General features: G+C 46.7%; 1 protein-coding gene across 1 annotated transcript; it reads right to left on the bottom strand.

Annotated features, from left to right (window-relative positions):
• Positions 1 to 10,416: 10,416 nt before the first annotated feature.
• Positions 10,417 to 13,489, bottom strand: LOC119358535. The gene is made up of 2 exons (XM_037625029.1): positions 12,963 to 13,489; positions 10,417 to 12,877 (listed from the first exon to the last, which is right to left on the bottom strand). Exon 2 carries the CDS (start codon positions 11,301 to 11,303, stop codon positions 10,641 to 10,643), a length of 663 nt encoding a protein of 220 aa, XP_037480926.1. The 5' UTR covers positions 11,304 to 12,877; positions 12,963 to 13,489; the 3' UTR covers positions 10,417 to 10,640.
• Between the last annotated feature and the right edge of the window lie 4,054 nt (positions 13,490 to 17,543).

The raw sequence follows: 17,543 nt of genomic DNA on the forward strand, positions 1-17,543 counted from the left end.
GCCGGACACCTGCATCAAGAGAGAATTTTCAGTCACAAGGGAAATGTAATGTTGAATCACAAGAGAGTGAGAGAGGGAGAAACAGAGACAGAGCAGAGCATAATCGTTTTCTTTAATTTCATTTACACCAACTATACTATATATGCGGGCGAAGCACATACAGATACAGTAATAAAAATGCTTAATAAATAAATAAAGAAAAATCTTGTGTATTTCAGCGAGGCCAACCAAAGTTATCAAGGCCCTAATTGATCCTTCCTTCCTAGCGTAGCGTATTCAAATCTCACGAATCCTCCGACAGTCGGCCCTAACTAACAATGGGAGAGGACCTGACCTGCTGCTGCGCGGATGCGACTGGTTCGGTTCAGATCCGGCAGCCGCCGTGGGCGTGGTGAGACGGCGAGCTGCGTCGCCGGCCGGGGAGATGGCAAGGCGGAGGTGAAGGGCAGCAGCAGGGGTTGGCCGGGGAGTGGAGAAGACAGCCAGCCAGCCAGCTTGAGATTGAGAGTGAGTGAGCAAAGGAGTGTACTACTACTACACTATTTACCACCCCTGGATCTGGATCGGACGCACACTGTTGTTCTCTGTCTGTCTGTTTGGTAGTAGCAATGATTAGGGTTTGGTAGTAGCAATGATCTGGATCTGGATCTGGAGTGTACTACTACTACTACACTATTTGACCAACTTTGTAGAAAAAAATATTAACATCTATGATACTAAAGCTATATGGTATGGAAATTTATTTCATAGCGCATCTAACAATATTGATTTTATATTGTGAATCTTGATATTTTTTTCTATAAATTTAGTCAAAGTTAACAAAGTTTGACTTTGACCAAATCTTACATGCGGACTAAAATGAAACGGAGGGAGTACTAGATTTTAATTTTTCAAAATAAATCTTGTTAATTCAAAAAGAGTGATCCAACTTCACATTTCATCTGAAATACTCAACCCTCTCTTTCATAAAGGTAACTGATAAGTCAAGAAAAACTAGTCCTGCGGAACTCTTGGAGATAGAAAAAAATGACAAATACACTGCCAGATTTGAATGCTTGCCCGTTTGCTTTTACAGAAAAGATAATTGATTGGAGAAGGCGATATCAAATGATCAAGGGAATCTGTCGTGGTTTGCAGTATCTTCACAAAGAATGAATAAGTCATCTGGACTTAAAACCCGAAAATGTTCTGCTAGATGTTCACATGCAGCCAAAAATTACAGACCTTGGCTTATCAAGATGTTTTGATGAAGGGCAATCGAGAATTTTCACCGGAAACACTCCTGGCACAAGGTAAGCTGAGCCTGTTAAAACTTCCATCTTTTCCATGATGATATCAAATTTGTTAATTTGATTTTATGCCATAATTATGTTTTATCCTGTTGCCATGCAGGGGATATATTGCACCAGAACTCATAGACAAGGGAGAAATATCATTCAAGTCAGATATATTCAGTTTGGGCATTATAATCATTAAATTATTAACTGGGAGTGACGACTATGATTTTGACAATGTAAGAACAATATATTTTGACAACTTAGGTCGGTTTTATTGAGTTATGTTAGCCTACCTAGAAAATACTCACACGGACTCGCATATTCAATCCAATTCAGTGCAAGCAGCAAATGGCATTGCTTTCCTGAAAAAGAAATATCATACTATAATTCTTATTCAATTGCACTTTACAAAGAGTTGCAAATAATTAAAGAGAAACTGCTCGCATTCATTGTTGCTTCATTATTGCTAATAGAACCCACATAAATGTGCTATACTACAATAACAACCACTAGTAGAAAAAGGGTCAAACGTGAAGCACATTAGTGCCGGTTTGTATTTGAGCCGGCACTAATGTATACATTAGTGCCGGTTCCAACGGCTAGCCGGGCCACTTTTATTAGTACCGGTTCGTGGCGAACCTTTAGCACCGGTTCGTGCCACGAACCGGTACTAATGAGAGTGGTGGCAGGATGTTGTCGGACTGGGGCCCCTCCAGCCCCTTTAGTACCGGTTCTTGACACGAACCGGTACTAAAGGTCGTTCTACATAAACTCTTCGTCCACCCGAGCTCGCTCTGTTCTTCCCCTTTCCCCTCTCCTCTCTGTTCTTACCCTCTTCCTCTCGAGCTCATCACACATTTTGCCCAAAATTTGTCAAGATTTGAAAGCCCCCATCCATTCAAATGATCACAAAGGTTAGCAACTTTGTCCTTTCATCTCTCATTGCTAGATTAGCTCTTGCAATGCTTTATATAGTGATTAATTTGTGAGTTTAGTAATTTGGGAGGAAATATATATATATATATATATATATATATATATATATATATATATATATATATATATATATGTGCTAGTATTTGATTTATATGCAATTTGAGGTCAAAAATAACACTTAGTTTGCATATGTAGGTGTGGTTTACTTAGTGCCTTCTAAATCTCCGTCGTAAACACCGTCGATCGCCCGCACCGTCCCGTCGCCGGCACCACCTTGTGGTGAGCCTCTTTGTTCATGAAATTTTATATAAAAATTGATGTTTGTGTGATTTGGATATATAATTACTTGTATAATTATCTTACCCGTACGTTGTTTGTTATACATATAGTGCCATGGTTTTGATATCCGTCCCCGTCGGGCCTCGTCCTTGTTATAATTCGGATGTGTTATATATATTCTCTTTTAAAACTAGTTGCATTTCGTGTTTATGACAAATTATGCCCATCAAGTTGACATATAAATTTTTTCTAGGAGGTATGTGAACCGGAAATTCCAACCGACCCTATTGTCGAGAGGTTAAATTTAGTTGAAAGAGAAAACGAGTACTTGAAAGAAAAATTGAAAAGAATTGAGGGGGAGAAGATGGAATTGGAGTTGCATGTTGCCGATGTCGTCGATGATCACAAGATCAAGATGGAGAAAATGCGCTTGAAGATTAGAAAATATGCCATCGATAGTGAGGCTTGGTATCATTATGCTGTTGGATCCATTGTTACCTTAGTTGCGATCTTGATCGCATTTGTTGTTGCATTTAAATGCTTTAGCTAAAGAGTTATTTGTTTGTTGCATTTAAGTGTTGTATGAACTTTATGTATGAACTTGTATTAATTTGGTCTATTCGGTGTTGTGTAATGAAGATGAGCCGGCAATGGATGTACGATGACCGATGCTCTCCCCAGTTTGTTGAGGGCGTGCATACTTTTCTGCTTGCGGCTGAGGGAAACAAGCGGGCGGATGGTTTTATGCCTTGTCCATGTGTTGGCTGTAAGAATGGTCACAATTACTCTACGTCAAGAACCATTCATGTCCACCTGTTTAAGTCCGGTTTCATGCTCCACTATAATGTTTGGACCAAGCACGGAGAAAGAGGGGTTATGATGGAAGACAATGAAGAAAAAGAGGACGACGACAGCTATCCTGGCCATGGGTTCCCTGAATACGATGATACAACAATGGGGGAAGAAGCTGAGCCGGTAATGCGGGAAGAAGCTGAGCCGGCAATGTGGGAAGAAGCTGAAGAAGAGGCATCAGATGAGCCCGTTGATGATCTAGGTCGGGCCATTGCCGATGCAAAGAGAAACTGCGCAAGTGATTTGGAGAAGAAGAAGTTGCAGCGCATGTTAGAGGATCACAAAAAATTGTTGTACCCGAATTGCGTAGGTGACAAAAAAAGCTGGGCACCACACTGGAATTGCTGCAATGGAAGGTAGAGAATGCTGTATCTGACAAGGGATTTGGAAAGTTGCTGGTAATGATAAAGGATATGCTTCCAAAGGACAACGAATTGCCCGAGAGTATGTACGAAGCAAAGAAGGCTGTCTGCCCTCTAGGGTTAGAGGTGCAGAAGATACATGCATGCCCTAATGATTGCATCCTCTACCGCGGTGAGTACGAGGATTTGAACGCTTGCCCGGTATGTGGTGCATTGCGCTATAAGATCAGCCGCGATGACCCTGGTGATGTCGGGGGCGAGCGCCCCAGGAAGAAGATTCCTGTCAAGGTGATGTGGTATGCTCCTATAATACCACGGTTGAAACGTTTGTTCCAAAACAAAGAGCATGCCAAGGCGATGCGATGGCACAGAGAAGACCGTAAGAAAGACGAAAAGTTGAGAGTACCCGCTGACGGGTCGCAGTGGAGAAAAATCGAAAAGTACGGGAAGGAGTTTGCAGATGACGCAAGGAGCATATGGTTTGGTCTAAGCGCAGATGGCATTAATCCTTTTGGGGAGCAGAGCAGCAACCATAGCACCTGGCCTATGACTCTATGTTAGTATAACCTTCCTCCTTGGTTGTGCGTGAAGCGGAAGTTCATTATGATGCCAGTGCTCATTCAAGGCCCTAAGCAACCCGGCAACGACATTGATGTGTACCTAAGGCCATTAGTTGAAGAACTCTTACAATTGTGGAATGGAACAGGTGTACGTGCGTGAGATGAGCACATGGGGGAAGAATTTGACCTAAAGGCGTTGCTGTTCGTGACCATCAATGATTGGCCTGCTCTCAGTAACCTTTCAGGACAGACAAACAAGGGATACCGCGCATGCACGCACTCGACAAATCAAGACACACTCGACAAATCTATCGTCAGTTGCTATTGTCTGTAAGTGATTTCTTTCTGTAATTTAAGTCTCAAACTAGCTGTAGTGATCCTTTTGATCAATCATTACCTGTAATTATCCTCACTATATTCTTTTCTGTGGTATTATGCAGGATGAAGATGTATGGAATGAGAAAAGGTGGACGCTATGACATTGGGTTCATTGACCCAAACACCGTTAATGAATACACATGGAAAATAAACAAGCATCATGAAAAGCAGGTAGAGGACAGCATGCTAGATTTCTTGAAGCGCCTCAAATACAACGAAGATATACTACTTCCTTACAACTTCCAGTGAGTCACACTTTCTTGTACTACAAATTCTCTGTTTTTGCCTACTAGCTAGCTACATGTTTTTGCTTACATATGCCCGCTTAATTAAGACATGCAAACGTGTGTGCATGCAGATTTCACTGGATCTTGTGTATCATTAAAGTGACGCCGGAACAGTTGAAATACTGGACTCACTACTCAAAGCAAATAGTGACTATAACATCTTGTTTGGGATAGTCAACAGGTAATTTCAATCATTATTAACTATATATCTCGGCATATTTAGTTCGTCATTTCATGATATGAACTATTTAATAACCCCTTTATTCATTTTCTTTGTCGGCGGGCAGGGCTTGGGCAAGGTTCATCAGCGTCACGGAAGGCGAATGGAAACGACAGCTGCAATGGTTTCGACCCAAGGTAAGTAATTAAGTAGTACTAGCTAGCTAGCTAGCAGCTGCCATCTCTTTAATTATCATGCTTGATTAATTATTATCTGATCAAATTAAATTCCATTCTCGTAAAGGCCCTGAAGCAGGCGCAGGGGACTGATCTGTGTGCATTCTGCGTTTGCGAGAACATTCGCATGATGGCGTCTGAAAGGAGCAGATCTCAAAGACAGGAATGGGTACGCTTGTCAGAACACTATTCACAATTTTTACACCATTATCGATATCTAGTCACACAACTAATACACATGCATATTGATCTCCTTCTTAACAGTTCACAGAGGTGCGGAACAAGCTCCTAGAAACGGAGCGCGTAGAAGCACTTCAAGAGGAAATAGCGGGATTTTTGCTCGACCAGGTCATAAATCCGAAGGGAGAATACTATTACCCGCTACCGCCCCCATCGACCAGGTCATGAACCACTTCCAATTGTCATCATGCTCCGAAGGCACCAATTAGGCTAATGCCACTGGCTCTGAAGGCAACATGCATATGTAGGAGAAATTGTATATAGCTATACATGTGTGTATGTGTAAATTAATATGGTGGTTTGTGAGACATTGATGATATATATATGATTGGTTCTACTAGAAATTCTATTTATATATATATGCATAACGTGTACAATGTGTAGTACCGTAAAATACCAGCAAACGAAAAAGAATTAAAATGAAAAACACAAAATTAAATGAAAAAGAAATCATAAAACCAAAAAAAACCAAACATTTTAGTACCGGTTGGTGTTACCAACCGGTACTAAAGGGCTCCCGGCCCCCGGAGCTGGCTCATGCCACGTGGTTGCCCTTTAGCACCGGTTCGTGCTGAACCGGTACTAAAGGGGGGGGGGGGCTTTAGTGGAACCGGCACTAAAGGGCCTTACGAACCGGTGCTATTGCCCGGTTCTGCACTAGTGAACTACTACTGCCTTCATATATATTGTGGTATAGTTATAACCGCTGACCATATGAAGGAATACCATTACTTGATCTCTCATCTCCCTTTGATTTTAATTTGTGTGCACCTAGTGGTAGGATGCCTAAGATACACTTGATGTGATTAACGATTTTTAGCAGAGAACTGCTCTAAACACTCTTATATTTCTTTACAGAGGGAGTAGTATTCAAATTCTCAGAAGCAATATTCTTCCCTTCTAGGAATTTTAGACTATGTATAACTTAGCAAACATTTATATTTCAAGAAAAACTTAGATATTATATACAAATTTATTTTATGAATTATCCATTCAAAAGTATATGAAATTTAAGAGCAGGTAGTTGAATTTCTCTAGCATTGACAGATAATTTAAAAAAATGATTTGTGAGGTGTCGAGTTTCATTCATTAGATATTTCATGCAATGTGTGGTTTAATACATACAACTATATTTTCTACTGATATATTTGTCTAAAGAGTAACCATAAAAGTTATTTTACAATGGGGCGAGCAATGTCTTATGAAACAAACTCAATTGTCAAGGTAGAATCTTGATGGGTATAGTATCATCCTAGCTTATTTCTTTAGGTAGTGAAACAAAAAGGCATCCTAGCTTACGTGTTTTCATAGATAATGAAATAAAAAGCTTCCCTCTTGCCTTTTGCATCCGATGATGCACACATCCATCGTTTATCAAAAGTTCAGATTGAAGGCAAAACGAAGAAAAAATAAGGACAACAAGCTACAATACACCACAAACTCAAGAATTACATAGAATAGCCACCCTATTGTCATCCTAGATATCGATGTGTGCCTCGCATGATGCAGAGGCATCCTGCGATGTGATAGAAATATATATGTCATCCCTTACTATATGTCTAAACTTTGCAGTGGCATCAATCAATAGACGCAAACAATCCTCAAGTGCAGTGCTGCATTGAGATAGCTCTAACCTGTGTGGATGCTAACCAACACAACAGACCTTCTATCGACGGGATAATTCATAAGCTGACTGAGATGGACAGTGTTGAAGAATCAAGAGACGATCCAGGGTCTTCCATACACCAGGTATGATCCTGCAATAAAGTCGAGTGGAAAAGCTGAATCATATGGTAAACGGTGATGTACTTTTTACTGTGAGCAGAGAAGTGCTAATTTAAGTTTGTGCAAATGTTTCCTTTTACTACTTGTTTTAAAAAAATGATTCCTTTTAAATCCACCACTTTCTTCTTTGTTGCAGGTAAGGGCATCTCCAGTCGCGCCCCAGGAAGGCCTCCCCAGGCGTTTTTTCCGCGCCGGCGCCGAAAAAACGGCCCAGTCGCGCCCCCAGGAGCCCGATTTTCGCCGGCTTGGGCCGAAAACAGCGCCGGCGGACCCATGCCGAACCCGGCGCGCTGGGGGGCACTTGGGAGCGCCGGGGCGAGCTGTTTTGGCGCGAAAAAGACGCGGGCCAGCCGCGTCAGCGACTCGGCGCCTCGTCTTCCCCCAACGGCCTCGGTTCCCGCGGGGAATCAATGGCAAGGCTGCCGCCGGTCAGCCTTGCCATTGATTCCTCTCACGGGCGGCGCGTCACGGGACGGCGCGCCGGCGCCTCCCCTCCCTCGCACGCGTACACACGGGTGTGGCTCGGCTATAAAAGCCGGCGGCCTCCACTCACCAGCGCCCACACCAGCCCCGCCCCTCGCCGCCCGTCCAGCCCCTCCTCCCCCTACCTCTCCCGAGCGCCGCCGCCCAGCCCCTCCCTCTACCTCTCCCGAGCCCGCCCAGCCCCGCCTTCGCCATGGCAGAACGCTTCCCCGGAGATACGGCGGCGGCCAACGGCTTCGGCTGCCGTTCGCTCCGCGAACAGGGGTCCTGGCTCCTGTTCCAGGCGAACATCCCGGCGCCGCCGGACATGCGCGCCGGGCCGACGGGGTGGAGGCTCAGCGCCGGGGGAGTGCCCATTCCCCCGTTGCCCAACGCCGTGGCGAAGCCGAGGTACTTCGCCGAGGAGGTCGACATCGTGCGCGCGTCCCTCCCCGTCGCCGAGCTCTCCCTCCCCCAGTACGCCGCCGACAACCACGCGGCCTGGGCGGCGTATTTCGAGCACCGCCAACAGCAGCGCTTGGCGTCCACCAACGGCGCGCCGGTGGTCAATGGCCGGCAGAACAGCGAGGGGCGCCACCTCTGGTGGGGCATCCCCGGCCGCACACTCGAGGGAGTGCTCACGTACCTCGAGGGCGGCAACGACCCGCCGTTGGCGTACCCCCCGGCGAGGGTGGCCGCCCCGGCGCAGCACCGACGCGCCGGGCCATGGGCTCCAAGGAGGTTCATCACCTCCTCTTCTTCCTCATCTTCCCGTTCTTCTTCTCACTCCTCCGGCTCTCCGGCGCTGTTCGGCGTCAAGGCCGAGCCCGCGGCGGAGACGCCGCTCGGCCGGCGCACTCGCAGCGCCGGCATCGTCATCAACGAGGGCGGCCGGAGCGCCCCCTCGTCGGCTCCTCCGCGCTTCGTCAAGCCAAAGACGGAGCCGGGGCTGGCGCCGGTGAAGGCGGAGTTCGGCGACGACGACGACGCGGCCCTCGAATGGGCGCGCCAGGACTCCATTGCGATGGAGAAGGCGCGCCGCGAGAAGGAGAAGGAGCGCCAGCGCGCCGCCCTACGCCGCTTCGAGGAGCGCCGACGCGGCCGCGAGGAAGGCGGGGTCGTCGTTTTGTGCGACAGCGACGACGACGACTACGCGCCGCCGCCTGTTCGCCATGGCGACGCCGGGCAGGGGTCCAGCAGGGGCACCCGCGTCAAGGAGGAGAAGACCGACGACGACGACGGCGGCGACGACGGCGACGACTTCAGCCCATTTCTTTTTTTATATTAGGTTAATGTAATGTTTGGCCGAATTTCGCCAAAATTTGTAATGTTTGACCGAAATTTAACTAGTTTTTATCATAACTTCACCGAACAGTTCTGTTTTTTCTTTAAGATACGCGCCTGGAGACGGCCCTGGGGGCCGATGGCTGGGGACCGACTCGCCCCCAGTGCCGTTTTTTTCGCCGGCTCACCCCCAGGCGGCGCTTTTAGACGCCCCCTGAGGGGCCAACGGCTAGAGATGCCCTAAGCGGATCTGCCTTGAAGGAGCTTCCTCCATCAGTGTCTTGTGTGGACAACCAAGATTGTGAAAAGAACAAAAGGGAATAGAACATAATGCAGTTAAGTGCACACAAGGGGCCTACAGAGCACACAAGTTTAGATGATGACCTCAAAGGCCAGAAGGGCAGCAGAGATGCAAAGAAGATGGACCCGACGCCACAGTGTGCTGCAGGGTACCCGCCGCTAAGGGTGTCGAAACCAGAGCTTCCAAGTATTATAGCCGAGGTCATAGAGCCACAGGCCCAACAAATGGAGGAGCCATTCAACCACGATGAGTTCTCCGACTCCAACTCCAACTCAAACACCGTCTCCGACTCCGACTCCGAGCCCGATGATTTCTCGCGTCATACCTGCAGCCTTAAGGACACGGCAAGGCCAGCAGATGCTGGCGCCGGCGGCAAGAAGTTCCCTGTGGATGGAGGAGGTAGCAACAAGGCCAGCAGTAAAGACACGAAGGCGGACTTCGTCAAGGGAGAAAGTGCTCTGACCAGTGAGAACCACTCGAGCCAGGGGAGGACAGGCAACGTAACCAGCGTCCCGACCGTCGCTGACCATAGACCAATGGTCGGAGTTCTTCCCGAACAGGTCATGATGAGGCATCCTAATATTTTGTCTGAAAGCAAAAGGATATCTTGCCATTACAAACAGAGTAATGCATAGAGTCTGACCTATGCCTGCCTCTGCTTGGAGTTATTCCAAAAAAAAGGCTATAATAACATACCCCCTCCATTCCACAATATAGTGCCTATAATTTTTTGTGAAAGTCAAATTTTGCCAACTTTGATCAAGTGTATAGAGAAAATTGTCTACATCTACAATACCAAACATGTATATTCTGAAAATATAACTTATGATGTATCCAATGATGTGCGTTTGGTATTCTAGATGTATCTACTTTTCTCTATATATATGATCAAAGTTTGTAATGTTTGACTTTTGCAAAAATCTATAGGCACTACATTATGGAACAGAGGTAGTAGTACAAAAGGAAGCTTGTCTAAAAATAAAAAAAAGACTAAAAAAAGGAAGCCAGTACAATTCAGTACCATACTAAAGACTCATCCAGACACTAGATTCGGAGTGCCACTCACAAAACTCAAGATAAACACTGGTACTGGTAGTACATATAAATCCGTCCATCACATGAAACATCCAAGACGACAGCAAACCACGACCATTCAAGATGAAATAATGAAGAAACAACGAGAGAGGTACAAAAAAATAGTAAAAAAAAGCATGAATAGAACATCAGTACCAGGAGGAGCACTAGCATGCAGTGGCAGCGTCTGCGGTTGCATCGTCGGGCCTGCTGACATACCCTAGGTGACCGAGCAACGCCCAGAGGAGCGTTATCAGCTCGCCGCCCCGTGCGATGGCCTCGGCGTGCCCATCAAGGTTGTCCGACGGACCGACATACAGGATCATCTCCGACCAGAAGCCGACAAGAACCTCCCACGCCTTCTCTTCTCCTGCAGGCAGCTCCACCAGTCGCCTCCCAAACTCCACACCATTCTTGAGCACCTCATGCTCTGATCTTGTGCTCAGCTGCTCGGATAGCTTCTGGTACTTCACCTGGGCCGTTGCTTCAGGCCTGATAACACCGATGAGGATGTGCTCTGCTTCCTTCTTAACGTCTTTAAACACGCCCTTACACCAGAGGTCGAAGTCAGGGAGTAGCTGAGGACAGTGGGCCACAAGGTAGGCGCAATACCGTGACAGGTGAGTAGCAACAATCTTGTGGTCAGAGGGAGGAAGCTGTGGGTCTGATCTTACTTCAAGGATGCTCGTGGGTCGTGGCGATGTGACACACAAGCATGATGTCAGCTGTACCTTTGGCGCCATTGAACGTCCAAAGTAGGCTGTCGCCGACTTGTAGCTGCTGCAGGATCTTGGGCAGAGATGGCACGCCATTGTTTCCGGCTCGCACATGCCTTCTCAATGCATGGATGATAGCAACCTTCACCGCTGTTGGTACCTTCTTCTTTTGGTCAGGAAGATTAATGAGACGACGAAGAAGAGCCACTGGAGTTTTCCTTGGGTGGAGCACTATGACTGAGCACAAGTACATTTTGTCCTCCCAATGTTTCAACATCTTGCATCTACACTGCAATAGATTGCCAACCCATTTCTTCGTGGTAGGAGATTGTTGCCAAGAAGCATTGTTTATATAGCAGCGGATAAGGGCTATTTTTGTCCAGTTAGAGCAGATGTACGAAGCAATCTCTCTCATCTCAGCAAGCAAAACTAGTGCAGCAAGTGAACACAGTGACATGCGTTCAAACAATACACTTCTGAAGTGCCTATACTCATCAGTGCCGTTGCAGTGCTTGTAACAAGCTAACTGTGGTTCACCAAAAGTACCATATTTGACCACTGTGAGAAAAACTATGGAAAATATGCAGTAACTGATGCTTAAGAGTGAAATAAATATGTTCAAAATGGGCAGCCAACTCTTTGAGTATGAAACTGGGAGTGAAGAATAATAATAATCATGAAGAAAAGTAAGCTCATGTGCAATCACCCCAAGTACCCTTTCCTCATCTCTCTCCTCGAGCAATACAAGCCGTAAAAAGTTACGGGCCTTCATGAAGCCAGCATCAGCAATTGTGTACCTTGCAAATCGACACCGTAGCAACTTGAACAATGCGAACGAAAAGCATACATCTTTAAGCAGATGTGCTGTCGAGGTCGGAAGCATGACGCAGATCTGCCAAACTTTGTCCATGGTGAGTATGCCATTGTTTATACTTGTCCTATGACCTCTATTGGATATCCATTTGAAGGTATAACCATGAGGCTGTTTCTGTACTGATTCAGCATCCTCTCCCGTGACTATAAGTGGGGGAGGTCTTGCTAGATCTACGTGGTGGCTTCTATCTTGTAACTGCTCCATGTATCCAACAATAAGACGAGGATTGTGTGCAAGTGTTAATGATTGTCTGGCCTTGTACCATGAATAATACTTCAAAAGTAATTTGGCAAAGATAAGAGCCCATGGTGCAAAAATAAACCAAGGAGAATCCAGATGATATTGTGGAACTGCGATGGCCATAAGGTAAGAAATCCATATTGCTTCAACAAGAAATACCGCAGGGGGTGCAATGTCTCGAGCTTCTCTAGCATCTCCAGCAACTATTACAGCAGTATTGATACCGACAATCTGAACAAGACCAGACCATACTAAGACACCCAGGATGATTGGGTAGCAAACCATAGAAATGGTTTCCAAATTCCTCCCAAATGGAACGGCGATGGCACGCTGATTACTAGTGGTGGAGACAATATAGGAGACGGTGGGTAGAAACAACATGGTCACACCAAGGAAGAGGTAGCGGGTCAATGGATGGTGGCGATAGCGATGGCCGTAGGCGCCTATGCCGACCATGACTCCCATCAAGACAGTGTGCACTACCAGAAGAGCGTTGACTCGCAGCAACTGCCCATCCACGTGCTTAGTGAAGGCCGCAAGTGCATCTTGATCAACGGAGCAGTTCATGATCGACCTGATTGTCAGTTTGAACATCAGTACAAGTTGTTAAGAGATGCACAAGACATGCTCCACTGGAAAAAGGCACCAACAAGATTTACCTCAAGGTGGCGATGGAGCGCACAAAATAAGATGTGCACCTCCTTCCCCGCAGAGAAAATAAGATGTGCACCTCAATGGACTTGGATTTTTTCTCCTGATTGCGCTCTGCGTTCGGAGGATAATTAAGGACCTAATTAAGGGCCTCTCCTTTTCAATTTTGCCTGCTTTGAGTCTATCGGGAATGATGACAGTGGAATGGATTCGTTCCTTGTTGCTTTTGTGCTGGACTGCTGGTGCTTTGCCCTTTCCTCATTCCTGCGTGCTGCACACTTGTGCCGCCTCCTTTATTTCCGAACGTAGCTGGCGCGCAGGACAAGGACCTGCTAAAACATATCTACTCTCTATATCTGTCATTAGCTCAGTTAGAACATCTATATATGACAAGCTATTTCCTGGCTTGTTACTAAGAAGGGGATAGAGAAAGTAATTATAAATAAACTTACGCAAAGTAACGAGCTCTCCAACAAAGTGTTTCTTAGCCTATTACTAATACCAGTGGATTGTAGTCCTGGCCGGAGACGCACATGAAGATATGGAGCGTGATAATCTATCATATCGGCGGGGAAAATTCTAATGAGTGACATTCCATGGGAGCAGCGAAAAAATAATTCATTGGTTCTAGTTCTAGCTAGTAGAGGCGAAAAAACCCGTGAAGAACAAAAGAATAAATATTTGGTTGGTTTTTGCTCCGGTTCATGGCGAGAAGGATGGCAAGAGATTTCACAAAAAAAAAAGGATGGCAAGAGGAAAGCAATAGAAGAGAAAAAAGAAAAGCTATGGGGTGATCCTCCTCCTTGAAAAATAAAATCTACTACCCGGCCCGAGGGCCCATGCACGTAGTACGTGAGAATCAACCAGGTGGTCTCTGCTTTATTCGTAGATTGAAGCTTGCAATCAGTGGCGTCATGCTTTAATTTCTCCTTTGTATCTTTCCGTAAAACAAGACTTGGTTGTGATCCTCAAGCCAGCAAGAACGTGCCTGTCCTACGACACCAATCATAAAAAAAGTAGTGCTACTAAAACAAAGCAGACGATGGACGCGCATGCAGAGCAGAGATCCACTTTGCTTTGGTCTCAGCAGAAAGCAATGGCCCTTGTCGCCGTTGCCGTGCTCCTCGCCGTCTGCGCGGACGGTGCAGGTCTCAGCAGAAAGAAAATGAAGGGTGGATTCAAAGTTATTTGTTACATCTTGGAGCGTAGAGAAGGTTCCAAAGTTGAACTGTACTGCATGAAGTTATTTGTACATAATTACAGCTGCGTAAAGAGCACTAACACTAGTAGAAAACAGGGCTTCAGTTCGGGCCTGGCCATCCCATTAGTCCCGGTTCGTGAGCCTAGGGGGCCGGCCGGGGCCTCGTGGGCATGGTCCCGGTTCGTCTGGACCAATTTGTCCCGGTTCTAGGCACGAACCGCGATCAATGGGCCTCGCTCCTGGCCCACAGCCATTGGCCCCGGTTCGTGGCTCGAACCGGGACAGAAGGGGGAGCTTTAGTCCCGGTTCCAGCCACGAACCGAGACAAATGAGTTGCGTATATATACCCCATCGCCACAGCAGAGCACTCCACAGTGCTCTGTTTTTTGCTGGCCGGCGAGGGGAGGGCATTTGGGTGCTCTAGCTCACCTTCTCCTTCCCGAAGCGCCCGCGCGTCAACCGTCTGCCCGCCGGCGTCGAGCAGCACCAGTCGGAGCGCCTCGTGTCGGAGAAGCAGAATCCCTGGCTGGAACAAGATCGAGCGTCGCGATCGGAAATCAGGCGCAAACGAGACCTCCCATCTCGTGTCATCGGGATCGCCCGCATCGCCCCCCTTCCTCGACGGCCGCTCGTCACGCGCGCCGAAGTCTCCGCTCACCGCCGTGTTCGCCATCTGCCCCTTCCTCTCTGATTTTTTTTTAAATAGTACTCGCTTGGCTCGACTAAGTAATCATCTATTCATGCGAGGCTTACATATATCAAGATATTCAATCTTATTAGTTCAAGCTCACCCCTCAAGGGGATACAAGTGAAGGACAGGACTTGAAGCAAGCCGAATGAGATGCATGAGAGCAGCATTGCTTTGCTGACAAGAACAAACTCACCATTTTCACCAGGTCCACCTAGGTAGGTATCCTCAAACGTACGTCCGTCCGTCCAGGGGTTCAATCAAGCTTGAGTGCGCAACAAGAGATGCAAATATGGTGGTTCGCCGTCACAGATGTGCGTGCGGAAGAAGCTGTTCGTTTAGATTCTTTATTACATAGGAACTGTAATGTAATCCCTAACTTTCGGATCGCCGGAGTGCAGTCCCACTAAACCATGAACAAAATGCCTTATTACCTCTGCACCACCAGTTTTCGTTGACAAAAAGGCTGTCCGCTACATCTTCTCTTATATGGGGCGCAGAGGAGTTGCTTGTTAGAGGGTGCAAAAAGGCATCATCTCTCCATCTGATTAAAATGAACCAGATCTGAATATTTACATCTGACCTTGATATTTTTATTGCACAAATTAAATGCTGCAGCCACCTTCGAAATGTGCATCCCCTTTTACCCGTATCGGATCCTACCACCAGAATTTGTATATGTGATTCAGAACCAAACAGCAAGCCACGGCCACGTGAAATCGATTGGGCCAGAAGTATTAATATGGGTTGCCAGAGAAACGATAAGAACAGACAACGATTGATTAAAAGGACTCCTCCCCTCAACTAAAAAAAAAAGAGATTAAAAGGACTCCGGTGGCTCTATGTGAATACGAGATCGTGATCTCTTTGGATTCGATCATCGTCCGGCGCGGCATGTCTGCCTTGAGGCCACCGTGGGCGGACCTGCCGCCGGAACTGCTTCTCGACATCTCCGGCTGCCTACATGAACCTGCCGACTTCGTCCCCTTACATACCGTCTGCATGTCGTCGCGTGGTGCAGGACTACTGCACTCTCCACGGACGCGGCCCATGTTCCGGCCGTGGCTCCTCATGCCATGTGACGGCATCATTGTACACTCCGTCGTCAACTTCGGGGGCATGTCGACCTCGGGCCTACGCCGTGACTGCGACGACATGGTCCTCGCAGAGCCGCCTGGTGCATCGTCGGCCGACGATAGAAAGTGGGTGGCTAGCATAGATGGCACGGCTGCATGGTTCTTCACGTGGAGTACCGAGCCAAAACTTGTAAATCTTCTCACGGGAGACATCACCCTGATGTCTAAGCTTCTAGACAATGTTGATGATAAGACGAAACAACTTTGGAAAGATCCCTGTGGTAATCCTCATGGAATCTAGATGTGAGAAGAGGTAGGTTTTTGGACGTAGCGTGTCACAATAGCAAGATCTATGTGCGCGCATGCGACAAGTTAGTGCCAAAGTTGAATGCAATCAATGGAAGAGACTACATCTGTGATGGCACGTACCTTTTGGAATCCAGTGGTGAGCTTATATCAGCCTCCGTCCTACACGAGCACGGTTGGCAGGTCAGTGATGGCACGCCATGGGGCGCACTCTTGGTGGAATTGGAAGCGCCGGAAGAAACGAACGGGGACGGCAAGTTGAGGTGGGTGCAGAGACAAGGATGGAGCTTGAGAGACCGTGTTCTCTTCCTTGGTTCCCCGGCCAGCTTCTCCGTGGACGCCACAGAGCTAGGCATGGACGGCGGGTGTGCCTACTTCATGTTTGGGACCTACATGTTTAGGTACAACTTCATCAACAGCGAGGCAAAACTCCTGGAGTGGTTGCACCACGGATCGGGCGCGGACAGGGAGTTTGAACAAACAATAGTAGGACACGGCACCGCGGCTCTTAGGTTGTTGAACTGCAGAAAAAAAGGTACATCTACTTTAGTTGTTGATTGTGATTAAGTTGTACTGCAGTTTAGTTCTATGTTAATGGAAACACTACCCAACCGCACATTCTTTTATTTTTACGTTCTATATATGTCTGCCCCTGACTCGCAGTGACCTACTTTGTCCAAGTATCTGGCCTCCCACCATTGTCCAAAGGGGAGAAGAAGCTGCAAACTGCTGTGGAAGAAAAAGAACTGGGATGCTCCCATGATGGTGCATACACTCCTCAGGCCCTCATTTGGTTTGCTGCTCAATGCATGCATGTACACCTACTCCACATGATGCCATCATTTATTTAACACTGGTTTCACTCTAACTAGATGTGCATCATATATAACATACGTAACAAAAGATAGATTAAGACAAGGGTACCAAGACTTGGTAGTACGATACATGTAGTCTAGCTATTTCTTGAAGTCTCCTCTATGCATTGGTTTGTTCATGTTAATAAGAGAAAGTTGTTAGTAGCTTGTTAGCTGCCACAACAATAACATAGAGAAGGCTTTATATTCATCTATTTTATTCTGCGGGAACTAACTTAAGTTGTCTCTAGCTAACTACTAGGTGGGGAGAAATGAGTGGGCAAAGGGACTAAATTTGGCCCGTATTGCTGCCGGCCATCATTTGATTTGCCGTCACCTAACTAATAAAATTGGTCTTTACTAAAGAACTAATAAAATTTGTCTAAAAAACCTAATAAAATTACCATTTAACATGTGTTTTCACTCTTAATCAAGTTTTTTTTTGCGGGTACACTCCAAGTTGG

The sequence above is a fragment of the Triticum dicoccoides genome, chromosome 2A, assembly GCF_002162155.2.
Source record: "Triticum dicoccoides isolate Atlit2015 ecotype Zavitan chromosome 2A, WEW_v2.0, whole genome shotgun sequence".
Classification (NCBI taxonomy): Eukaryota; Viridiplantae; Streptophyta; class Magnoliopsida; order Poales; family Poaceae; genus Triticum; species Triticum dicoccoides.